The 26,588-nt window shown below is 35.4% G+C and overlaps 2 protein-coding genes across 3 annotated transcripts in view; one reads left to right on the top strand and one right to left on the bottom strand.

The window, feature by feature from the left end:
* CCDC39 (coiled-coil domain 39 molecular ruler complex subunit) overlaps positions 1 to 16,418 on the top strand; it is a 48,287-nt gene extending 31,869 nt beyond the window's left edge. The window contains exons 14-20 of the mRNA XM_024767714.1: positions 5,483 to 5,606; positions 10,033 to 10,192; positions 10,614 to 10,720; positions 11,404 to 11,544; positions 11,691 to 11,870; positions 12,009 to 12,094; positions 13,197 to 16,418. Of these exons, the coding sequence (XP_024623482.1) occupies positions 5,483 to 5,606; positions 10,033 to 10,192; positions 10,614 to 10,720; positions 11,404 to 11,544; positions 11,691 to 11,870; positions 12,009 to 12,094; positions 13,197 to 13,350 (952 nt within the window). The 3' untranslated portion in view covers positions 13,351 to 16,418. The remainder of the gene's footprint in view (positions 1 to 5,482; positions 5,607 to 10,032; positions 10,193 to 10,613; positions 10,721 to 11,403; positions 11,545 to 11,690; positions 11,871 to 12,008; positions 12,095 to 13,196) is intronic.
* Positions 16,419 to 16,558: 140 nt separating this feature from the next.
* TTC14 (tetratricopeptide repeat domain 14) lies at positions 16,559 to 26,535 on the bottom strand. Of its 2 annotated transcripts, XM_024767732.1 has the most exons (13): positions 26,240 to 26,374; positions 25,799 to 25,928; positions 25,638 to 25,691; positions 25,339 to 25,538; positions 24,099 to 24,183; positions 23,871 to 24,000; positions 23,393 to 23,548; positions 22,952 to 23,023; positions 22,427 to 22,546; positions 22,200 to 22,322; positions 19,713 to 19,830; positions 18,676 to 18,785; positions 16,559 to 17,858 (listed from the first exon to the last, which is right to left on the bottom strand). In XM_024767732.1, the coding sequence occupies exons 4-13, from the start codon at positions 25,522 to 25,524 to the stop codon at positions 16,943 to 16,945; spliced, it is 2,016 nt and encodes a 671-aa protein (XP_024623500.1). In that variant the 5' UTR covers positions 25,525 to 25,538; positions 25,638 to 25,691; positions 25,799 to 25,928; positions 26,240 to 26,374; the 3' UTR covers positions 16,559 to 16,942. The 2 variants fall into 2 exon arrangements, with proteins under 2 accessions (XP_024623500.1, XP_024623493.1); XM_024767725.1 differs by lacking the exon at positions 25,799 to 25,928 and having other exon boundaries at positions 25,638 to 25,762; positions 26,240 to 26,535.
* Between the last annotated feature and the right edge of the window lie 53 nt (positions 26,536 to 26,588).

Here is a 26,588-nt window from a genome sequence, read left to right as displayed (position 1 = left end):
GGCTTTCCTGTTCTGGAAAGACAAAGGAGCAAGGTAAAAACCTACAAGACCAAATAAATGAAGATGAAATAGGCAACCTACCTGAAAAAGAATTCAGAGTAATGATAGTAAAGATTATCCAAAATCTCGGAAACAGAATGGAGAAAATACAAGAAGCATTTAACAAGGATCTAGAAGAACTAAAGAGCAAACAGTGGCAAACAACACAATTCCTGAAATTAAAAATACTCTAGAAGGAAACAATAGCAGAATAACTGAGGCAGAAGAATGGATAAGTGACCTGGAAGATAAAGTGGTGGAAATAACTGCCAGGGAGCAGAATAAAATAAAAAAAAAAAAAAAAAAAAAAGCAGGAAGGGAAAAGCAACAAATAACATACAAGGGAGTCCCCATAAGGTTAACAGCTGTTCTTTCAGCAAAAGCTCCGCAAACCAGAAGGAGTGGGAGGACACATTTAAAGTGATGAAAGGGAAAAACCTACAACCAAGATTACTCTACCCAGCAAGGGTCTCATTCAGATTCGAAGGAGAAATTAAAAAGTTTACAGATAAGCAAAGTTTAACAGAATTAAGCACCACCAAACCAGCTTTACAACAAATGTTACAGGAACTTCTCTAGGCAGGAAACACAAGAGAAGGAAAAGATCTACAAAAACAAATCCCAAACAATTAAGAAAATGGTAATGGGAACATACATATCAATAATTACCTAAAAGGTAAATGGATTAAATGCTCCAACCAAAAGACACAGAATGACTGAATGGATACAGAAACAAGACTCATACATATGCTGTCTACAAGAGACCCACTTCAGACCTAGGGACACATACAGAGTGAAACGGGATGGAAAAAGTTATTCCATGCAAATGGAAATCAAAAGAAACCTGGAGTAGCAATTCTCATATCAGACAAAATAGACTTTAAAATAAAGACTACTAGAAGAGACAAAGAAGGACACTACATAATGATTAAGGGATCAATCCAAGAAGAAGATATAACAATTGTAAATATTTATGCACCCAACATAGGAGCACCTCAATACATAAGGCAAATACTAACAGCCATAAAAGGGGAAATCGACAGTAACATAAAAACAGTAGGGGACTTTAACACCTCACTTTCACCAATGGACAGATCATCCAAAAGAAAATAAATAAAGAAACCCAAGCTTTAAATGACACATTCAACAAGATGGACTTAATTGGTATTGATCGGGCATTCCATCCAAAAACAACAGAATACACTTTCTTCTCAAGTGCTCATGGAACATTCTTCAGGATACACCATATCTTGGGTCACAAATCAAGCCTTGGTAAATTTAAGAAAACTGAAATTGTATCAAGTATCTTTTCTGACCACAACACTATGAGTCTAGTTATCAATTACAGGAAAAAAATCTGTAAAAAACACAAACACGTGGAGGCTAAACAATACACTACTAAATAACCAAGAATCACTGAAGAAATCAAACAGGAAATCAAAAAATACCTAGAAACAAATGACAATGAAAACACAATGACCCAAAACCTATGGGATGCAGCAAAAGCAGTTCTAAGAGGGAACTTTATAGCAACACAATCCTACCTCAAGAAACAAGAAACATCTTGAATAAACAATCTAACCTTACATCTAAAGCAATCAGAACAAAAAAACCCAAAGTTAGCAGAAGGAAAGAAATCATAAAGATCACATCAGAAGTAAATGAAAAGGAAATAAAGGAAATGATAGCAAAGATCAATAAAACTAAAAGCTAGTTCTTTGAGAAGATTAAATTGATAAACCATTAGGCAGACTCATCAAGAAAAAAAGGGAGAAGACTGAAATCAATAGAATTAGATATGAAAAAGGTGAAGTAACAACTGACACTGCAGAAATACAAGGGATCATGAGAGATTACTACAAGCAACTATATGCCAATAAAATGGACAGGCTGGAAGAAATGGACAAATTCTTAGAAAAGCACAACCTTCTGAGACTGAACCAGGAAGAAATAGAAAATATAAACAGACCAATCACAAGCACTGAAATTGAAACTGTGATTAAAACTCTTCCAACAAACAAAAGCCCAGGACCAGATGGCTTCACAGGCGAATTCTATCAAACATTTAAAGAAGAGCTAACACCTATCCTTCTCAAAATCTTCCAAAATATAGCAGAGGGAGGAACACTCCCAAACTCATACTATGAGGCCACAATCACCCTGATACCAAAAGCAGACAAAGATGTCACAACAAAAGAAAACTACAGGGCTTCCCTGGTGGCGCAGTGGTTGACAGTCTGCCTGCCAATGCAGGGTCACGGGTTCGTGCCCCGGTCTGGGGGTCACATGGAGAGATGTACCATGTTCTTGGATTGGAAGAATCAACATTGTGAAAATGACTATACTACCCAAAGTAATCTACAGATTTAATGCAGTCCCTATCAAACTACCAATGCCATTTTTCACAGAACTAGAACAAAAAAATTGCAGAAAAGATCCTGAATAGCCAAAGCAATCTTGAGAAAGAAAAACGGAGCTGGAGGAATCAGGCTCCCTGACTTCAGACTATACTACAAAGCTACAGTAATCAAGACAGTATGGTACTGATACAAAAACAGAAATATAGATCAATGGAACAGGATAGAATGCCCAGAGATAAAACCAGGCACATATGGTCACCTTTTCTTTGATAAAAGAGGCAAGAGTATACAATGGAGAAAGACAGCCTTTTCAATAAGTGGTCCTGGGAAAACTGGACAGCTACAGGTAAAAGAATGAAATTAGAACACTTCCTAACACCATACACAGAAATAAACTCAAAATGGATTCAAGTCCTAAATGTAAAGCCAGACACTATAAAACTATGAGAGGAAAACATAGGCTGAACACTCTGTGACATAAATCACAGCAAGATCCTTTGTGACCCACCTCCTAGAGAAATGGAAATAAAAACAAAAATAAACAAATGGGACCTAATGAAACTTAAATGCTTTTGCACAGCAAAGGAAACCATAAAAAAGATGAAAAGACAACCCTCAGAATGGGAGAAAATATTTGCAAACGAAGCAACTGACAAAGGATTAATCTCCAAAATATACAAGCAGCTCATGCAGCTCCATATCAAAAAAACAAACAACCCAATCCAAAAATGGGCAGAAGACCTAAATAGGTATTTCTCCAAAGAAGATATACAGATTGCCAACAAACACAGGAAAAGATGCTCAACATCACTAATCATTAGGGAAATGATTAGTGATGTTGAGCAAATCAAACAAATCAAAACTACAATGAGGTATCACCTCACACCAGTCAGAATGGCCATCATCAAAAATTTACAAACAATAAATGCTGAAGAGGGTGTGGAGAAAAGGGAACCCTCTTGCACTGTTGGTGGGAATGTAAATTGTATAGCCACTATGGAGAATAGTATGGAGATTCCTTAAAAAACTAAAAATAGAACTACCATATGATCCAGGAATCCCACTACTGGGCATATACCCTGAGAAAACAATAATTCAGAAAGCGTCAGGCACCACTATGTTCTTTGCAGCACTATTTACAATAGCGAGGACATGGAAGCAACTTAAGTGTCCATCGACAGGTGAATGGATATAGAAGATGTGGAACATATATACAATGGAATATTACTCAGCCATAAAGAGAAATGAAATTGAGTTATTTTTAGTAGGTGGATGGACCTAGAGTCTGTCATGCAGTGAAGTAAGTCAGAAAGAGAAGAACAAATACCATGTGCTAACACATATATATGGAATCTAAAAAAAAAATGGTTCTGATGAACCTAGGGGCAGGAAAGGAATAAAGACACAGACATAGAGAATGGACTTGAGGACATGGGGGCTGGTGAAGGGTAAGCTGGGATAAAGTGAGACAGTAGTGTTGAGATATATACACTACCAAATATAAAATAGAGAGCTAGCGGGAAGCAGCTGCATGGCACAGGGAGATCAGCTCGGTGCTTTGCGACCACCTAGAGGGGTGGGATAAGGAGGATGAGAGGGAGACGCAAGAGGGAGGGGAGATGGGGATATATGTATGCATATAGATGATTCACTTTGTTATACAGCAGAAACACAACATTGTAAAGCAATTATATTCCAATAAAGATGTTAAAACATTTTTTTGGTAAAAAAAAAAATTTATCATCTTAACCATTTAAAAATGTACAGTTAGTAGGGTTAGTATTTTCACATTTTTGAGCAATAGATCTCCAGAACTTTTTCATCTTATAAAACTGAAACTATCTTTTAAAACTTTTTGGTAAAAAACACATAAAATTTACCATCTTAACAATTTTACAATGTACAGTTAGTAGTGTTATATATTTTCACATTGTTGAGCAACAGATCTCCAGAACTTTTTCATCTTGTAAAACTGAAACTCTATACCCATTAAATATTACCTTCCCATTTCCCCCTTCCCTCAGCCCTTAGTAGCCACTATTCTTTCTGTATGAATTTGACTACTTTAGATACCTCACGTAAGTGGAATCATGTAGTATTTCTCTTTGTGACTGGTTTATTTCATTTAGCATAATGTCCTCAAGGTTCACCATATAGCATGTGACAGAATTTCCTCTTTAAGGCTGAATAATATTCCATTTTATGTATCTTATTCATTCGTCTGTCCATGGGCATTTGGCTTGCTTCCGCATCTTGGCTTTTGTGAATAATATATGAACATTGGTGTGCAGGTATCTCTTTGAGAACCCGCTTTAAATTCTTTAGGATATATACCCAGAAGTGGGATTGCTGGATCATATGGCTCTTCTATTTTTAAGTTTTTGAGGAACTGCCATACTTTCCATAGCATTTGCACCATTTTACTGTCCCACTAATAGTGGTTAAAGGTTCTGTTTCTCCACTTCCTCACTAATACTTTGTTGGTTTTTTTTTTTGTCTTTTTGATAGTAGCCATTCTCATGGGTGTGAGGTGACATCTCATTGTGGTTTTGATTTGCACTGGACCATCTTTTAAAAGATGTTTGGATAGTGAGCAGCCTTGGGAGCTAGAGATAGTATCTCCCTCTGCAGCAAAGGTTAGGTATGTTTGCTTATTTTCCATTATAAAATATTTGGATTAACTAAGCTTGAGGTTCTTCAGTTGTGACATAAACCTGTTGTATGTGCAGCATCCATTTGAGCTCCTCCTCACCTGCATGGCACTTTGGGAGCAAGGGGAACTAATGCAAATAGGAAGCTCATGCTACTTGGTATGTGCCATGAGTGATAAAGGCCTTTTCCTCTGACCCATAAATCTTGTGTTTTTTTGCCAGCATCCATGAAACTGTGGCAGGCTAACTTGTTAGCTTTCAAATTGGGTGAAATCTGAGACCCTTCACACTGAATTATAAAATTGCAACGTGAGAATATATTTAAACTGTTTGAGTTCAGTAGTAACAGAAAACTGTCTTCTGTAAGAACAGTAGTCCTTTAAAAGTATATTGTTTTTCAGTGTTTAATTTTTCTTTTCCTTTTCATACTAGTGCTGAGTTTCATGAGCGGCTAAGTAAAATTGATAAGCTGAAGAATAGATATGAAATTCTTACTGTTGTTATGCTGCCTCCTGAGGGAGAAGAGGAGAAAACGCAGGCCTATTACGTAATAAAGGTAATCTTAATGGATTTACAGTTGTGATAGAATGAAGTATTCATTCTTTCTTAGCTCTTTGTTAAAAACCAAAATGGCAAATTTATTTTTGCCATGAAATTTCAAATTTCATAGTACTCCAGTAGCTATTACACTTAATTAGGTCATAAAACATGATTTGCTAGATGGAGGTACTGAAGCATTATTAGTTTTATACACGAGGTCAAAGAGAGGTCTGGACCACCCTGACACTGTTTTTTTGCTATCATTTGTATCATGGCTTTTTCCTTCATTTATTCAAGGTTCATAATCTCTTTTACTCTAAGACCCACTGTCACTCTGGGTGTCCTTAACACGTTGTGACAACCTGTTCAAAACCTCAGGCTCAAAGCTTTACTTCACTGTAGTCATGCACTCATGTGACCACAGCCTAGACTTTATTGTCACCTAGAGCTACACCACCTCTGAATCTTACACTCCAGTTTATCATTGCTGTCCTGGTATGGCAGATAGCTAGAGAGGAAGAGGGCTGTTCCTTTGCTTTCGTTTTAGGTGGGAGACAAACAGATCAGGTGAATCTACTGTTTTTTTTTTTTTTTTTTTGGTCCGGTATGTGGGCCTCTCACTGTTGTGGCCTCTCCCATTGCGGAGCACAGGCTCTGTACACGCAGGCTCAGCGGCCATGGCTCACGGGCCCAGCCGCTCCGTGGCATGTGGGATCCTCCCAGACCGGGGCACGAACCCATGTCCCCTGCATCGGCAGGCGGACTCTCAACCACTGTGCCACCAGGGAAGCCCGAATCTACTGTTTTTTTCTGTTGTTTTGAGAGTTGTCTGCCATCTCGTGATTATCTGTACCTTGTAACCCTAAAGGGAAATTTAGAAGTGATCAGGACTTGGATGCAATTTCCTTCCTGACTACTGCTATATTCATCTTTCCCTTGTAGAAAATACCCTGAACAGGTGTGATTTCCTTTGCAGAGAGGTCTGGGAAGTTACTCTAAACAGTTCAAAGAAGTAATGGAGATTGTAACTTTAGGTCATTTTTCCTGTATCATACATGGATAGGAGTGAGAAAGAGATCTCCAATTCACATCTTTAGAGGATGGCCCTTGTGGATGCACCCTCCATTTGGACTTCTACTTAATCTTCTAAGTTTCCTTCTGTAGCCCTTAAGGCTGCCCCTAACCTACTACACTGTGTGATATGTCTGCCACTTTGCCTCAGGAAATTCCACCCAACCTATATGAGAAATGAGTCCCAGCTCTCAAACCCTTCTTATAACTCATCAGTCTTTAGTATGTGAGGCTTCTGCCCACTATTAACAGGACTTTCCTCCTCTCAGGTTTTGAAGGTTCCCAAGGGGTGAATTGTAGGCTCTAGTCTGTTAAATGATGGGAAGTAGATAGATGTTGCAATTCCAGCTAAGTTTCTCTACCAACAAGGGCTTTGATGAGTTACATAAAAGCACTGGTGTTAGAGTGCTTTTGTCCATGCCTTGGTTCTATCACTGATTAGGTAGGTGACCTTGAATAAGTTATTTAACCATTTGGGGTCTTAGTTTACTCACTTAAAATATTAGGGTAATATTGTTACTTTTGTTTTAAGAAGTAAATGAGAAAATATATGTAAAGCCCTTAAACAGTGTCTGGAACAAAATGAGCTCTCAGTGAATATTAGCTATCATTACCGTTATTGCTGTTATGATGATGATGATGAAGTATCCACTTCTCAGGAAAACAGGCAAATTTTATGAGGAAGGGTATTCCTTCTGTGCCACTATAGTGAATATGTGAAATTAATCAAGGCTATCAGTTGCCCTTCTTAATTTCCTGATGTCATACTTCACTTTCCTCCAGGGTCCATAGCTTGCCACACAGTTATTCACATTTTTTGTTGTCAGCATATTTAAATGTTTTACTCATAACACTTCACATGTGCCAGATGTGTAAAATGGAAACTTTTCTTTATAACTGAAGTCAATCTGGCTTATGTTGAGAAAAATTATCCATGGTCTGAAAATGGACAAAAGCAATCAATGGGTGTACAATGATGCCACTGCATGGTGACACCAAAGACCTGGCATTTTCTAGTGGGCCCTACAGGGATTATCTGATTCTACAGGAGTGCACACCTCTGACTGATTTTCTACTTACCACTGTTTAGAAGTCTAAGGTATTTATGGAATTAGATCAGGATTTTGTATAAATGAACAAATTCAACTCATTCATTTGACAAACAAACTGACCTTGGAGTAGGGAAGTAAATGACTTAATGTTACTCAGCTTACTAGTAGGAAATCCACAACTAAAATCTAGCTGTTTTGATTCATTCTAGCTCTTTCTCCCTACACTATATTTTGAATGAAATGTTTGCTAATTCTAGACTCAACTTGAAAGAATTAGATGTAATTTACCTAAGAACGTTATTTTCTTTGATAAGCTTAATTTTTTATTATGTACTATTTGCTATAAAAATGTGTAACGTATCTTGAAGCATAATAAAACAAACAACTGAAAATGTTAAGAATTAAAACATTACCAAAAAAAATTCCAGTGACCACATTCTGGTTTAAATATAGATACTTGGGATTGAATAAATTTACCAATGAAATTATTAGTTGATTTTGACTAAAAATGGGTTTTGACACTTTTAAAAAATTTTATTGAAGTATAGTTGATTTACAATGTTGTGTTAATTTCTTCTGTATAGCAAAGTGATTCAGCTATATATATATATTCTTTTTCAAATATTCTTTACCATTATGGTTTATCACAGGATATTGAATATAGTTCCCTGTGTTATACAGTAGGACTTTGTTTATCCATCCTATATGTAATAGTTTGCATCTGCTAATCCCAAACTCCCACTCCTTCCGTCCCCCACTCCTCTCCCCCTTGGCAACCACAAGTCTGTTCTCTATATCTGTGGGTCTGTTTCTGTTTCATAGATATACTCATCTGTGTCATATTTTAGATTCCACATATATGTGATATGATATTTAGCTTTCTCTTTCTGACTTACTTCACTTAGTATGATAATCTCTAGGTCCATCCATGTTGTTGCAAATTGCTTTATTCTCTTTTATGGCTGAGTAATATTCCATTGTATACATGTACCACATCTTTATCCTTTCATCTGTTGATGGACACTTAGGTTGTTTCCATGTCTTGTCTTTTGTGATTACTGCTGCTATTAACATAGGGTTGCATGTTTCTTTTTGAATTATAGTTTTGTCTGGGTATATGCCCAGGAGTGGGATTGCTGGATCATATGGGAGCTCTATTTTTAGTTTTTTAAGGACCCTCCATACTGGTCTCCATAGTGGCTGTACCAATTTACATTACCAGCAACAGTGTAGGAGAGTTCCCTTTTCTTCAAACCCCCTCCAGCATTTGTTATTTTTAGACTTTTTGATGATGGCCATTCTGACTGGTGTGAGGTGGTACCTCACTGTAGTTCTGATTTACATTTCTCTAATGATTAGTGATGCTGAGCATCTTTTCACGGGGGCACTTTTAAATATATATGCATGCTATCCCTCTCAACCCTTAATTGCAGTTCTTTGGAACTGTTTGGGTACAACTCTAGAAGGCTTAGCTCAGTGACAGTTAAGCTGGAAAAAGTCACTGGGTATGTTCACTCACTGAGGAATTTTTGGTTTTCAGCAATTTACAGACTTCATTTTTTCTAGCCATATTTATCACAATCATCTAATTAAAACTTTTAAAAATGTGATTATACATAAAATTTGCTGTTTTAATAATTTTTAAGTGTACAGTTCAGTGGTACTAAGTATATTCATATTGCTGTGCAGTCAACACAAGAGCCATCCCCAGAACTTTTTTTATCTTTCAAAACTGAAACTGTACCCATTAAACAATAACTCCCCATTTCTCCCTCTCCAAAACTCCTGGCAACCACCAATCTACTTTGTTTTTGTGAATCTGACTACTCTAGGTACCTCATATAAGTAGGATCATGCAGTATTTTTCCTTTAAAAAATATGTGACACTTTATGGGTATACTTTGTTCACCTCTTTTACCACTAAGACTTAAAATGAGAAAGTGTGCCAAGCCGCTTTCAGGTGAGAAACATACATTCTTTTTATTTAATATCTAGTTTGAAACCACTTCTAGCTAACCTTATTTCTCTTCTCAGTAAAGTTTATACCGGCTTAACTTTTCGTTCATTTTTGTTGGAGAGTTTTCATGTAAGCTTTGGTTGGTTACTACACTGCCATCATGCTTTTGTAGCCTATGTGCTATATTTGGAAGGCCTTGAGGATTTGGTCTTTTACTTTAAATCAGGTGCAAGAAATAAATGCTTGGTGCTGCATGTAGGCCCCACGGCAAACTGGTATTGTTGTGAGTTAACTATTTCCTGCCCTGAAAACAGACATTCTCCCCCATGATACTTTTAACCAATCTATTCCATTTTTCATAGGCTGCTCAAGAAAAAGAAGAACTTCAAAGGGAAGGTGACAGTTTGGATGCTAAGATCAACAAAGCTGAAAAAGAAATCTATGCTCTAGGAAACACCTTGCAAGTGCTGAACAGCTGCAACAACAATTACAAACAATCTTTTAAGAAAGTGACTCCATCTAGTATGTAGGAATTATTAAAACTTTAAAAATATACATGCAATGAAAACTGTAGAATTATTTACCTTCAAAAGAGGAACACTATGAGACAAGGAAAACAAAAGTGTATCATGTTTGATTCAGTTGGAAAAACTAATCCCCCTCCTTTAAAATAAGTGCTAAGGTGTTATTTCCATTATTACTTCTAGTGATATGGCATATCACTTCTCTAGGGAATTAATTTCAAATCTGAAGAGAACAGCATATTGGCTGCTCTATGCTGACAAAATAAAAATAGTTATTTCATGTCCTGTTTTTCAACAACTAGACATAAGGAATTTAACCTTTCATAAAAAAAAGTTAAAAGTTTAACTTATGTAAGACTTTAAGCTTGCTTTCTACACAGCATGTTAAAAATTTAGAGCAAAAATTCTTTAAATTCTAGGTGCTGAGTATGAGGTAAAAATTCAACTAGAAGAACAAAAGAGAGCTGTTGATGAAAAACACAGATACAAACAAAGACAAATCAGAGAACTACAGGAAGATATCCAGGTAAATTCTACAGGCTTTAGTAATAAGACCTTAGTAAAAGTTAACCATCATTATTCTTTCTTGTTATCTTGTACAAAGACAATTTTTTAGAGAATTAGATAGTGAGAGATGTCTCATTTAAATGAGAAAAAAAATAAGTGATCGAAGTATTAACTAAATTAGTTAAAATCCCAGGGCTAAAGTGTAGGTTAGACTCCTGACAAATTACTTGTTGATTAGCTGATGAATCAGAGCTAGCTAATTATGATCTATCCACTAACCTTTTATTTAATGAACTTTATTTCACTTAAATCCTTTAATATCACCTTAAAGATTGTTCCTTAAAAGTCTGAAAGATAAGGAAACAACGTGCTTGGTAATAAGCAGGCTCTATAAACATTTAGATTTTTTTTGACTAATAAAGTTGAAGGAACAGGTGATATGAATTAGGAATCTTTGAAAATTGTATGCTTTCAACAATCATTGTTTGAATTGTTTATTTTTCTCCCAAATACCATAAAAATACTTTCCAGTGGAATTATATATAAAACTTAATCCATAGAGCCATTATACTTATTATCTACCAACAGAATGTACATTGTATACAAAAATAAATGAATCGAAATTAAATGAATACTTGGCAAGTTATAAAAGTTATTTCTGATCCTAACCAATAAGTATGTTAATACCTTTATTTTCTGCAGAGCATGGAAAATACTTTAGCAGTTATAGAACATTTAACAAATAATGTCAAAGAAAAAATATCAGAGAAGCAAGCTTACACACTTCAACTAAGGAGAGAAACTGAGGAGCAGAAGCCAAAATTAGAGAGAGTAACTAAACAGGTATTGATAACTTTTAAAAACTGACCTGTCATATTTATATTTTTTTGGAGTTCCAAATGATAACCCCAAATCCTCCTTCACCCATTAAAAAATATTAAGTTCTAGAAAACAGGTTTAAATAGTAACTGACTACTGTTGACCAACAGTGTGCAAAACTCATCAAGGAAATCCGTCTTTTGAAAGACACGAAAGATGAAACACTAGAAGAACAAGATATCAAACTTCGTGAAGTGAAACAGCTTCACAAGATCATTGATGAAATGTTAGTTGATATCACAGAAGAAAATGCTGAGATTGGTATTATCCTTCAAACATACTTTCAACAGGTAATAAGAGTATCTTCTAGTTAAATATATTTCTTAAACATTTCACAAAAAAAATTTATGGTATTCATCATAAAGTGAAGTCTAATGAAAAATATTATAAAATGCAGTGGTACTGACTGCTATTGACTATCCTTCCAGAGTGGTTTAGCACTACCTACAGCTAGTACTAAAGGGAGTCGTCACAGTTCTAGATCTTCTTCCCAGACTTCACTGGTATCAGCAAGGTAAGTGGAAGGAGAAAACACCGTCTCCTTACTTATTTACCTACAACTCTTACAGCTTCCATCCTAAGTGAACTCAGCTACTTCCACATGCCACAGCTATGGCATGTGTCAGTGTCACATATACAGAAAACAGCCAGCAGGGCAGGACTCTTTCCTTCTGACTTCTGTCTGGTGTTATTTTCATTTTGGCATAAGTGCTTTGTGACTAGCAGCTATCTCAGTAGGATAAAGCAGGGTGAGATTTTGGAGGGTACATTTAGCATGGTCATCCCTGAGTATGGGGAGAATTTATTAAACCATAAAAGGGCAACTTGGTTGTACAGACTTATTATTAAAATCCATTGTAAAATCTTCAGGAGTCAGAATTTTATTTATGCTGCTTAATTTTGCTAAAAAGGAAATTATTCTTTACTTCTGCAGTTTAGTTTTATACAGAATTCTATCATCAAGTAGACATTTTGTCAACACAGCAGCCATATTACTTTTCATACTCTGTGAAGAGATGTCATGAAAGGATTTCCTAAGACAATGTTTAAGTAAAACAAAACAAAAACACTTTCTATGTAAACACGGTGAGCAGCCACTTGAACATCCCAGTACTTTCATAAAAATATATATTTAAAAATCTTAGTATTTACAGTTGTATGGATAGTTACCACCACTTTATCCTGTCAATAGGCCCTTCACTTTCTTCTTTTTGGTTTAAATTATATAACCTATCATTTTAATCACTCTTGCCAGCACCCAACTTCCCATGCCTGTTTTTGTTACCTTTTGTTTAATGATTTTTGCAAACTTTTAATACCTAATGATTTTATCTCTAAATTGGTTATAGTTGAAAACATTTTTCATGTATCAATAGAAATATATTTGTCAAACTATTTTTCTACTGGTTTGAAACTTTATCAGCTTTTCCTTTTTAAACTAATTTCTTGATATTACTAATGGTGATGCTTTTAAAATTATTAGCACTATTAATAGTATATCTTTTTTGATCTCTTTAATTACTTGTGGGATTATGGCATCGTTTGCCATTAATGAGGGGGTCTCTACTAAAATAAAAATTTTGAATTAAGTTACAGTAATTCTGGTTTTATTCTAGGTCATCTAAGAGTACAAGTACTTCTGCTTCTCAGGCTTCAGTTAAAGTATTAGAGCTGAACTTCCCAGCCTCTTCACTAACTGGCAGCACTTCTACACCAACTAGTGCTAGCAGTGGCTCCAGTAATGGTAAAAACAAAAAGAGCAGCAAATAAACATTTTAATCTCTCTTTTGAAAAAGTTGTAAACACAAAACCAAAAATCTCATAATTTAAAAATAGTATATCCCACTCTATGCTTTTGGGTGCCTTATACTGATATACAGCCCTACTGAAATAGTGTTAGAAATACAATATGACCAGACAAAAGTTTTATCCAGTGGAAAATATAAAAACTGTTAAAGAAAAAATTCAAGCTATTTGGGTCCAAATAAGCCAAAGAAATGTTTAATTTTCTTAACTTTTTGCCTACTATTTTTTTTCACATAGAGGGAAAGCAGTAAGAACAGATTCTTAACAAGGATACGTGTTATACAAGCATAGGGTTATATTTTCCACTGTTATTTTGTTTGTTATATCTCTTTTACCCTGGAAGATCCTGAAATTAGGTTTTATTAAAAGAAACATACTTCCCAGACTTTGGGGGAAGAAAACTGCAGTTTCTTCCTTTAGTATAATTAAAAAATTTTTGGTCAAAAAATGGCATTATCTCTCCCCCTCCCCCCACCAAGAAAACAATTGATAGGAAAGAGAACCACTGTATCAATAAAAGTGCAGCTTAAATTTCTAGGAAGTAGTCCATTCTGATCTTGAAAGAAGTCAAACACATTAAAGATTTTGCTCTCAAGATACAACCAAGAATGTGTTTTCAAGATTTCCTTGATTTAATAAACAATTTAAAGAAAGCTATGCGTAATTAGATTTGTAATAGGAATTCCATAAATTTGCAGTGAAGGTAGACTACCAGATTAAGAATGTTATTTCAGTCAATACTTTATCATAACATGTGCCCAACAGTTTGAACTCCTGAAGTATTACTATGATATAAAACTGGTTTTCAAATAAATATCAGGATCTATGTACCTAAATGAGTATTGTCTCCTTCAAACCTTGGAAAAAAATATTTGTTATACAGACAATTGTCATTGTTTAGAACTGTCACTTGCAATTCCTTCTGAAAGGCAGTAGTGGTTTCTCCTGATCACTAGAATATTTTATCATTTTTAGTAATAGCCAGCAAAAGGCATAGCCAAGTCCAATGAATAAGATGGGTAAAAAGCTGAATATTGTTTCATAAAACACTGTTCTGCTAAGTGAGATTTATAAGATCTAAAAACTGATTGATCTTATGGTCACTTCAAATGTTCAGAGTTCTCATTCTCTGCCCTATTTTACTTTGTAAATTACTTGGAAGTTGAAATATTAAACACTGTATTCTATGAAGGCAGGAATTGTATCTTAATAGTTCTCTGACCTTGGGAAAGTTACTTTATGCTTTTTTCCTCATTTGTAATATAAAGACAGTAAGAGTTATCTATATCAAAAGTTTATTGAAATAATCAGATAATATATACAAAGTGCACAGGGCCTGATACATCGGAATTGCACAGGAACTTCTACCTATTATTGAGTCACCAACCAAAGCCTAGCACAGTATTTGTGGAATGGTTAGGTTCTCAAGCCAGCATGCAAGTCTACATTTAACTCTTAAAGTAATAGTTCCAAGTTCAGTGTAATAATGTTAAATGGTGAAACAAGGGATCAACCCTATTATCTCCAAATCTAGAGTTATCCTAACATTCACCTGCTGTGTTAGAAAGTCATCTACTTATGCAAACCAAGATACTGCCTGGGTACGTACAAACTATAGACATAATGTTCAAGGAAAAAAAGTGCTGAAGATACCACTAGGGATTCTTCACAAGTAAATCTCCAATAATATATTTTTTTTCTGTGATGGGTTTCCTCAATATATCCTTATAAATTGTCTTATATAATCTGCTTAATATATCCCAGGAAAGAAGCTTTGGGGAAGATGGAATTTCTAAATTCAGGCAGGCTGTTGTATAAGATACTAACCTAATTTTTTGTAACTGAATGTAACATTAAGCCATAAAAACGCTTTGGAAAATGACAATGCTGGTTGATAGTGATGCTCAGAGAGATTTTATTAAATAAAGTGTGTGTAAAATCCTGAAGCTGTGCTAGCAATTCCTAAAGGTCAAGGCATAGTATGTCACAAGAGTTTCCACTCTAAAAACACCACTGTGTAGGATTACATAGGGATGATACCAGAACTATTAATACACAGAAAGAACTAGGGACTCTTTTCAGATAAATTTCTTGGTGCAAAGACTAATGCCCAAGTGACTGACTGATTTCTACTGCCATTACCTATTGTTTTTGACCAGAGTTTCTTTTTCTGTTCCACTGCAAAACAAATTTTAGCTTTTTCATTAGGCTCCCATCACTGAAGTCTGAAGGTCACAAATAGTACACATCCAGTTATACTAACTTTTGGTATTTTACTGTTGGCAGAAACTCCAAGACAGAACAAAGACTGTCTTCTTCCTCTATCATTCTCTGTCACTTAGACCTTTGTAGATGGATACTCACTACCCTCCAATCCACCCATCCAGTGTCATCATGAGTTGGAAAGATTCTAAAGCCCATTATAAACGCCTATGACTTCTATTTATATCTATCTCTATCCCTATTTATACTGTTTTCAATAATTCGGGGAGGATCCTTACGATCCAAGTCCATTCCTTCTTCAGCTCTAGTTGCTGAAATTTATTCTAAGCCCAGGCTCTGTCAGCCTAGTCATTTATTCAGACTCTAAGAAAGGAGGTATCAGAGGAGAGGTGTTAAGGAAGAAAAGCAGAAATGCAGGCCAGCTCTAGGCTATTCAGAAACAGGCCCAGTGCCTTCCCAACTGGACATCTGCAATACTAGGACAGTTTCCTAACTTCCTTTCCCGTAGTGGAAGACCAGATTTATAGTGTGTTTCACTTGCCACTGCTGTTTTTGCTAAAAGAACTCTTTCCTACTCTGATCTATTTTTGCCTGGAATGTAGTCTCTTAGGGTCTTGCCAATATTTAAAGAAATTTCTTAGTGCTATATTGCTAGCAAGAAGGGGGGAGAAAAAGAGAAGTAAAATGGGCCCCTAGTCAACTTTCATGGCTTTATTCCTAAGGTACCTGTTAAACAGCTGATACATAAACCATTTTAATTAAATCAGGGTTTAGAGGTCAATTAGACAAGACAGATAATCTACCATTTTAAGATAAAAGTTATGCAAAAAACTTAATATTTAAAAATGAAAATGGTACTTATGAAACATTCAAATATATTTGTTTCAAAAGTCAAGAGCTTTTAATTTAACAGAGGAGAGAATGAAATAAGTTTTGATAAAAACGATCCAAGTGTTCACTGCACAAATTTAATATTCTCTCAAACAGCAGGATAAGGTGGACCCAAGAAATTCTCACACACCATAATACAATGAAGAAACAATACTTTGAGAGTGTTATCTTCAGGTGAAGAAGTTTAAATCATCAGAGTAAGAAATAACTGTACATAAACAAACACAAGAAAAACCTGAAAAAAATCAAGCTATGAAAAGGGGACCTACAACTGAAACAAATATACTTTTGAGGATCGCTATAAAAAGCACTTGATTTCTGTAGTCTCTACAAATAAAATAACCGCAGGAGCAGATATTTCTGCACTGGACTGTTATTACTAAAAGACCAAAACCTTTTATTAAAAGCCTTTAGTGTTAATGGTGCTGATCCCCTTGGCATATTAATTTTTTGGCTTATTTCCTTTTTCTTTCTCAAATGCAGCTATCTGATTAAATATATTGAGTAAATTTTGAGGTAAATTTTTTTTAACTCCACTTTCTGAATGCTCTTTGCTACTTAGTCCCTCTTCTGGAACCTCTGTTTTAATATCCTCCTCATAATTACCCTCTCTTTCATATTCTCCTTGATTTTTATTTAATTGATATCTTTGCTCATGTCTACTGAAATCACGTGATCCAGAATAAGTGTATTTTTTATATTTTTCAACTGACTTCCAAGAGTAGTCTGAGCTTGCTGGTGAAGTGGAATATTTCATGGAACCTGGCTCCCACCTTCTATAGTGTTCTTTTCTTCCTTCTGTATCTTTCTCAAATCTTCTATAACCATAAATTTTTATCTTGTCCTCTGAATTCCTATAGAAGGAATCTGAGGAATCTCTTCTACTGGAAAAATGTCTTTCTGATTTATGTGGCTTTTCTGTTTTGCTACTACCTGTCTGAGTTTTATAGCTATTATAAAAATCTCTTGGATCTTCAGACCTACCTCCAAAATCATCCGGAATTTCAACTGAAGATGAAGAAAGAGGGCATCTATCTTTTTCTTTTACCTGTTTCTTTTGATATGGTAACCTATCCTGCTTTTCCAGTAGTTTTTCCACTTCTTGTTTTTGGTTAAGAAAAGATGCTGAAGTATTGGCTGGAACTGGGAAGCACTCATCTTTCTTATTCTGATCTACCTGATTTGAGGATGCCTTAGCTGAATGCCTTTTGGAACTTCGAGAAGACTCTGAGCGATTCCTCTTATGTTTCTTATGCCTTTTGTGACCAGAAGAGGAAGAGGATGAAGAAGAAACTGATTCATCAGCAGAAGAAACACTCGAAGAGGAAGAAGTTGATTTTCTTCTTTTTTTCTTTAGCCTAAAAAAATGTAGTTAACTCATCAGATATGTTGAGTATAAAAGTGTTTAATTATCCATAAAGATTTTAGTTCTATTTTATTCTAAAGATTTTCATAAAAGTTGTGGCTTAGATAAGGAATTATAATAATAATCCTAGCTACTACAAGATCCAATTTTACCATGTCATGACTTTTGGAAAAAAATACTTGTGTAGACAGTTGTCACTGTAAGCAAATCCATCATTTCTGAAAGACACAGTGACATTTCCCATATTACCTTAAAAATTTAAGACCATATGAATACATAAAGGAGAGAATTGAGGTTTTATATTTGGCTACCTCTAGTTAATAGTTTTTCCACCTCAGTACTATTAACATTTTTGGCCAAATAATTCTTTGCTGGGAGGGTAGGGTGGTGGTGGGGGAATCCTACATCATTGTAGAAAGTTTAGCAGCATCCCTGACCTCTACCCTCTAGATGCCAACAGCACTCTACCAGTTATGACAACCAAAAATGTCCTCTGGGGGACAAAACCGCTCCCAGTTGAAAATTACTGCTCTAGTTCTAAAAAATTTCTCCCTAAAATACAGATAATTAAAATGACTTACATATTTTAATTCTAAGATTAAATTTTTCTTTTTTTTGCAGAATTCTAGCCTTCCATTCCACTTTGCTTTATCTCTTTTATAGAAAAATTTATGGTATACATACTTGCTAAGAATCATTGATTACAACTTGAAACACTTTTATGTTTTACTTACTTTACCTCCCACATGGCACTTTGGTTCAACTCAGTACTTGCTTTAAGTTTAAGAATACTGAATATCATAGTTTACCTTTTCTCCTCTTTTAAAAGCTTACGTAACTTTTCTGCACTTGTTTCTATTTTCCTTGTTTTCTGCTTTTCTTCCTTTTCAGCTTGTTTTTCTCTTAATTCCAAAGATTTCTTTTACAACCCAGATATCGGAAAAAACCACACGTTAAAAATAGCAGAACATATAAAACCCAGTTTTCAAAAGACCAACCCCCCAACCAGAAACCAAATGTGGTATACCCAAATCACCATATATCCAGCATTAAACAAATATTTTTTACATATAAAAATTAATCACACAGGTGTTTGGCATTAATCATTGGAACAGCCAGAACAGTATTGAGGACCAATTGCAGTTGGTATTCCATGAAAAAAGGGGAAGCCATTGCATCGAAACCCATGACCCAGAGTGCAAGAAAGGGAAAAAATAAAATACATGAAAAATTATTAAAAAACATTAAAAATTTAAACAGGACACAAATTTTATAAATAAAATTCAAATAAAGAAATTCCATTAAGATGAATTGAGGGGGAAATCACCATGTTCAAATACAAACCATTTAAAAAATAGCACAGCCCAGTTGGATGCATGATTATATAAGAAATCATTTTCCAGTTTGAGGATGGGGATGAGCAGCACCAGATGTCACAGACACAGCAGCAATGGTCCAATTCAGAAGAAAATGCATGAGAAAACATCATCATCAGTATTACAGGAAAAGACAGTTTAAAATATTTCTCAAAAAGGTTTTTAAAAATTGGCTCAATTACAGTAACAATACTGAATTCTGTAACCACCAGGAAAGCTCACTACAAGGACAGTTCTCAAATCCACATACCAAATTTAGGCAATGGGAATTTTCTCACAGGGCTATTTTTACTTTTGACTATTAACAAAACTATGAAGCAATGTCAAACCCAATTAAGAAAAGCTATTATCTAAAAAACTTTTCATAATGCCTTACTTAAATGATCTAGAATAGTTTTCCCCAGAAAAAAGTTAAGTTTTGGCATTAATTTCAAATCTCATTAAATTTCTAAGAGGAAATAAAGAATCACCTGCATATATTTATGAAGCTTCTGCAAAGCATCCTCTGCATCTTTAAAAGTTTCATCCAAAGCCAAAGCTTTCTTATAGTAACTTTCAGCATTTAAAAACTTTTCTTCTTCTTCTAACCTAAATCAGAAAGGAAAATTTAGCTTTTTTCGGGTAAAAATTAGAAGTCCTCAAATATGCATATAGGGCAGAGGCGTATATGAGAGAATTTATTAGGGGAAAAGCCACGTTCAGCAAATTATTTTCTTTTTTTAAATAAATTAATTTATTTATTTTACTTTTGACTGTGTTGGGTCTTCATTGCTGTGTCGGGCTTTCTCTAGTTGTGGTGAGCAGGGGCTACTCTTTGTTGCCGTGCACGGGCTTCTCATCGCGGTGGCTTCTGTTGTTGCAGAGCACGGGCTCTAGGCTCGCAGGCTCTAGAGTGCAGGTTCAGTAGTTGTGGCGCTTAGTTGCTCTGCGGCATGTGGGATCTTCCTGGACCAGGGCTTGAACCCATGTCCCCTGCATTGGCAGGTGGATTCTTAATCACCGAGCCACCAGGGAAGCCCAGCAAATTATTTTCAAATTGAACAATACTTAAATATTGTGCTTTTACAGCTATTTTTTTTTTTTTGGTAAAAAGACAATATAAAACCACATAAAACAAATCAGAAAAACTGAACTCAAAGATACAGAGAACAGATTGGTGGTTGCCAGATGTGGGGGGGGGGTGGGGGCAAAGTAGGTGAAAGTGGTTTATCTTATAAACTTCCAGTTATAAGATAAAGTCCTGGGGATGTAATGTACATCATGGTGATTATAGTTAATACTATATTGTATATTTGAAAGTTGCAAAGAGTACATCTTAAAGTTCTCATCACAAGAAAAAAAAATTTAACTATGTACAATGATGGAAGTTAACCAGACTTACTGTGGTCAATACTTCATGATATTTACATATATCTAATCACATTAATGCACATAACCTGAAACTAATATAAAGTTATGTGTTAATTACATCTTAATTAAACAAACAAAAATACGAATAGGAATCTATTACTGATAACTAAAGCCATACTGTAGGTCAAGCATTGGCATTTTAGTATAATACGTGAAAACACATGATCAACTGATATCCTCTGTAAATTTACTATGATCTTGAGCTTTAGTACAGAATTATATAGGCTGGCTTTTCCTAGTAATTTATGAAGAACTTTCCTTTCTACAGAAAAATTTTCCCAGAAAATTCACTGCTAAAGTTGGAAATACCAAGGCATACGTATATATCCCAACCAGCCTGTAGACAGGATAATTATTAGATGATGTTCACAAGTCTATGTTGTGAAAAATGAGAATTAGAAAGTTTAGATACACAGCAGTGAAAGGGTTTTGCAAAATATTTTCAGGTTTTGGAAAGTAGGAAAAAGTAATTACTATAAAACAAATTTAAAAACCAGTGGGTTCAATGGAATCACTTGTGTCAGACTGGACGAGGGGAGTAAGGGACCAAAGACGATCAACATTTTTGGCCTGGATGATGGAATAGATGGTGTTGTCATTCACTGAGCTAAAAATCACCAATATGTGAAAAATGAGACAACCACATTTAAGTAGGTACTAGCTTATGTACCTAGTGAGAAAGTAAAAAGCTGCTCCAAACACTTGGGTCCAACTAGAAGTTCGTTATCAGTTAAAAACAAATATTACAAAATTTCATTTATATGGAGTTCTGGAATGATCATACAAACTGGAACGATCAGGCAAATTCATGAATCAGAAAAGAGATGATTCTATTTAAAAAATTAACAGCAAAAAAAATGCTTTTAATCATAAACTGGTCTTTAATTATTAAAGCAGACTGTTAGCAAATTATTTAAAGTATTATGTTTCTTCAAAATATTTTATAAATTAGACTAGTCTATTAGTCACTAAATATTTATGATAAAACTACTATGCCAAGTATTATGCCAGTATCTCAGGACAGTAAGATAGGTTATAGGGTTTGTTCTTAATGTTTTGCTCTTCGTTTAATCTAAGTTTTGTGGATTTCACTGGACAAAGTAGAGCAATAAGCTGAATACGATAGTGAAATCTAATTCACAATTAACTATAGAGTTCTCAACTTATATTTCTGGCATTATAATTACTAAAATGATGAAATGAATTAGAAATTTCTGTCTATTAAACAAAAACTTCTAGTGTATGTCCAGGAAAAGAATATTTACCTAATTTCTTGTATCTACATTTATATTTCTGTGTAATGAAAATATTCAGAAAAGTGAAGTCAAGACACTAAAATATCTCCAATCTTAAAGAACCTAAGTAATAAGGAAAAAAAGAACTAGAAAATGTATAGAGGACTATATTTAAAAAACATTTTCAACCAAAATTGAAACTAAGAGTGTCTGAACTGAGTTAGAGATGCTATTTCCTTATGTTAAGTTCAAGATTTTATAGTAGCTGGTTGAATATTAGATCTCTGCTGTTTAACAAAATCTGACACTTACTGCCCTCCTCTTTCTACAAGGGTCTGGCAGAGGTATTTTCTTGCATTCCTGTGAGTTGGACAGTTTTCCAATGCAAGCTCAAAATCTTCTATTGCTTTGTTCAGACTTCCTTTTGTTGCATATCTATAGATATGAGACAAAATTAGAGGAATTTATTTTGTGAGCTATTCATAAATCTTATACACATTTACCTTGTAAATATTCCTTAAAACCTATTATCCACTTACAATGCTCCACGAGCTACCAAAGCTTCCACATTTTGTTTATCTATCTCCAGAGCCTTGTTGTATTCATTCATAGCATCCACATGGCGTCCAACCTTAAAATAGTCAACTCCAATCTTCACACTAAAAAGGTGTTTGTAAAGCATACATAAAAATATTTCACAGAATATCCAAACAAAATGTCAGCACGAATAAAATTTTAAAGCAAATCAAATTTGGTTAATATTTAGTCTTTGATATTCTCAATATAACTAAGAAGTATTGTCTTTGGATAATTTCATAACAAATACTTATGAAATCCAGATATCGATATACGAATTCCTTTTTAAAAAAATTAAAAATATTGGCTAAAACTTAAATCTTTAAAGTTTACAACATAACACCATTTACACCTTTAAAAAAGCTAATGTCAAAAAGGTATCATTTAAATTCATTTATAAACAAATTTGGTCTTAAAGATGACATAAGCATGCTTGCCTTAACCTAACCTTTTAGACTAATGCAAGTGTTGAAAGACAGTCTTCATACCATTTTAAAGCCCAAGATGCAGACTGCTTCTTTCTTAATGCAGAAGCAAAATCGTCTTCAGAGAAATTTTTGCTATTAAAGAAAATAAAAGTCAAACTGTAAATACTTTTTAGGGTAACTATATCTCTCCACCTGACAGATAAAGACTGAATCCCAAGCAAGAAATTTGTATTTTATTTACAAAGCAAAATTCTTGAACTCTCAGGAATGACTATTATTGTTAAATATTATTTTTTTCTGCATCTTTTTCTGCATCTATCTGGTCACATGGCACACATCTATCACTGATAAAAGACTCCATTCCAAAAAGAGGGGATCACCTAGTTCATTCAAACATTGGCAGCAAGCTTAGGATAACTGAGTATTTTCTTCAGTTATGCAGCTTTTGACTTCAGCACCACTGACCTCACCACTTAATATAATAATACTGATTTACTATACCTTTGCAGGCCTCGCATTAAAGATGGTGGATTAGATTCATCTATTCCTAGTTTTCCTAAAAGGAATTCAACTACTCCTGGATTAACAAATCCCAAAGAACTCTGCATGATATTCTCATAGGATTCTGAAGAATTGCTATTTAGTTCAACGCTTCTCCTTAAAAAAAAAAAAAAAAAAAGTCACAACAAAAATATAAAAATGATTAACATGATTAGCATGTCCCATTTTAATTAAGGAAATAACATTATCACATGGGATTTAAATACTCAGACCATTTTTGTACATGAAGGTGTGGCAATAATGACTTGGTTCCTTTTGCCAAGTTTGAAGAAATTTAAGGGTTATAAAAATAAAATTAGCATATTTTGAAATAAGAGAAACTACAATTCTACTTTGTTAGAAGTTGGGCAAAATTTGTTATTTTTTAGCAAAGAAATTGTTTTCCAATTAACTTGTTGAGACAATGTGGATAAATTACCTGTAGTACAAAGGAAGTTCTTCGGAACTAATTACACCTAATTTAATACCAGATAGGTGTGGTGGAAGAGATGAGCTATATAGAGATACAGCAAGCTTTTCATGATATCTGTCAATATCCTTGATTCCAGCTTAAAAAATAAGAAAATTGAGTTGATTAACAAGGCAATGCAAACTAACATAAATATGACAACTGTTACTTTTTTATTAATATGATGAAACTGATTACCTCGAACGAGGTCACCAGTTTGGTAATATGATAAAGGATCCCCATGGTTACTGAGAGAAGGCACGTCTCTTAGTGGACATAGAGCCTGCAATGAGAAGTATTGTAAAACACCAGACATTCTATTCTTTGGTGAGAAGTGTCTTCTTTTATTCTAGCTGTTCAGTATAAACAGCTAATAGTTGACAGGAACATTAAGAAAACAACTAGCACCCTAGAGTCTAAATTTAAATAAGGACTTTAATAATTTCTGTGCCTAAACATAATAAAACAAGTTTTCTGGTTCAGGTCAAAAACTAAAATCTCATGAAATTTGCAATTAGTTTTAGAAACCACATATAAGTATGGATGATGAAACAAAAAATTATTTTGTGCTTGTTAAATATAAAACTAAAAGCTTGTCCAGAAAGTAGACCGGCTTCATTGCCCAATCGGGTCTGTCCTAAGCTCTTGGCCATACATCCTCCGAAAAAAAGTTTTAACCAAGGATTCCCTCATTCCCCTGTCTGTAGGTGGAGGGCGCAGAAACTTAAAAAGGGACAGCCGCGGCAGATACACAAGTCCAAGGGATTTTAGCTAAAGAATCCGCGCCTCTGAGTTCCAAAGAAAATGAAATGTGAATTCTTCAAAGTTTAGGTCTGTTATCCAGTTTGTGATACCTTCTGCTTTTCTTCTCTTTCTTACCTGCCTTAACACACAGTAAATATCTAACCTTTTAAATTAAAGTGACATACTATTTCAAATTTAGGTCTATTCACCTTGGGCAAAGCATCTTATTATAATGTACAAGCCACTTAATTTAATTATTGTAAATGCATATTGAATAAATATGAATTTGTTTCTAAATTATCCACATACAAGTATCTAATACTAAATAATTAAAGACATGTTCAACTAGAAGAAATAACCCCAGTCTACTAATCAATCTCACCATCTCCACTGATATCTCTTTGAGTGTTTAAAAAAGGACCCCACCCCTGCCACCCAAAGGGAGCAAAACCCCCCAAAACTAGAAGTGGTGCCAGAAACTGTAAGTAACTCTATTACTGCTGATTATTTTTTTTATAAAAAGGTGCTTTATATTTATACTTTTTACTTAATATTTATTTAATTAATTAATTCTCAAAACTATGTCTGTAGGGTACACTTAATTACAACTGGATGCAAAGACATAAGTTTTGCATTGAGATGACATTTTATCCAAAACAGAAACAATCAAATAACTGAAAAGTGAATAACTTACTGTGATTTCTAAGTGGGATATATCTCTCATAATGCCACTGCCTAAACAAATCAACACCATGAAAAACCCAAATTCCCGAATGGAACTAATTCTTCCAATCACTATATCACCACGCTCAATATCTCGAAAAAAGAGCTCTCTCCGGTCCATACTAGGTATCTCCATGAATTGCTCTAAAGGTGGCATGACTGCATAACGTTCTGAAAAAATAATTAACAAAATTACTAACAATAGTTTTGTGTTCATCTGAAGTGCTGTTAAACCAAACCGCAATCAAACGACTTTACGATTAAACTCACCTTCATCGTCTTCATTAACTTCAGAAGTTGTAGGTGCATCTGATTTCCAGGAAACTGCAAAAAGCAGATCCGCTTTTTTGGAAATGAATTTTTGTATTTCAATGTTTTCAACTTTCTTCTCTTTTCTTAAAAAGAAACAAAATTTATGAAAACTGGTTTACCTGCAAAACCTTTCAGTAAGTCCAAGCTTCTGCTCAGGGCTTTTTCATCGCCCAATCGGGTCCGTCCTAAGCTCTTGGCCGTACATCCTCCGAAAAAAAGTTTTAACCAAGGATTCCCTCATTCGCCGGTCTGTAGGTGGAGGGCGCGGAAACTTAAAAAGAGACAGCCGCGGCAGATACACAAGCCCAAGGGATTTTAGCTAAAGAATCCGCGCCTCTGGTAGTGCAGTACCAGATTTAAAAAGTTCAGCCCGCATCCTGCATTGCCCTCACACCAGGAGTGGGCACCCTCCTCCATCCTGCCCTCGGAACTAGCGCCGCAGTTCTCACGGGCTCACGGCCTCGGCTCTGCTCCTTCAGGACTCAGCCGCCCGACTGCGGTAGTGGAGCCCGCAGCTGCCTCCCCTCCCCCGTCTCGCAGCGGCGCCGCTGAACCATTACCTGCCCTGTAACTGCTGCTGGGGCGGCGGGCCCCGGGCAGGCTCGACCACCGACCCCAGTAGGCTCCGGAAGTGCGGATTGTCCTGCTGTTCGCTCCTGAGCAGGGAGAGCAATGACGGCCCGTGGAAATTCAGTGACTGCCGCATAAGGTCCCGGTCCATGGCTAGAGACTGACGGGCCCAACGACCGGGGGTTGCCAGCCCGCCGTCCCGTGCCCACTACTTCAGCCCGATGGTCCGGCAGGCTGAGGAAGCAGCCAGGAAGCCGCCGGAAGCAGACACCCAGACACTTCCCCACAGGAGCCTCCCGGAAGTGTTCTGGAGCCGCCCCCAGCGGCAGTGCCGGAGCT

The sequence above is a fragment of the Neophocaena asiaeorientalis genome, unplaced genomic scaffold (assembly GCF_003031525.2).
Source record: "Neophocaena asiaeorientalis asiaeorientalis breed wild unplaced genomic scaffold, Neophocaena_asiaeorientalis_V1.1 scaffold225, whole genome shotgun sequence".
Classification (NCBI taxonomy): Eukaryota; Metazoa; Chordata; class Mammalia; order Artiodactyla; family Phocoenidae; genus Neophocaena; species Neophocaena asiaeorientalis.
The sequence above is the reverse complement of the archived record's forward strand: the minus strand, read 5'-3'. Positions and strand labels throughout refer to the sequence as shown.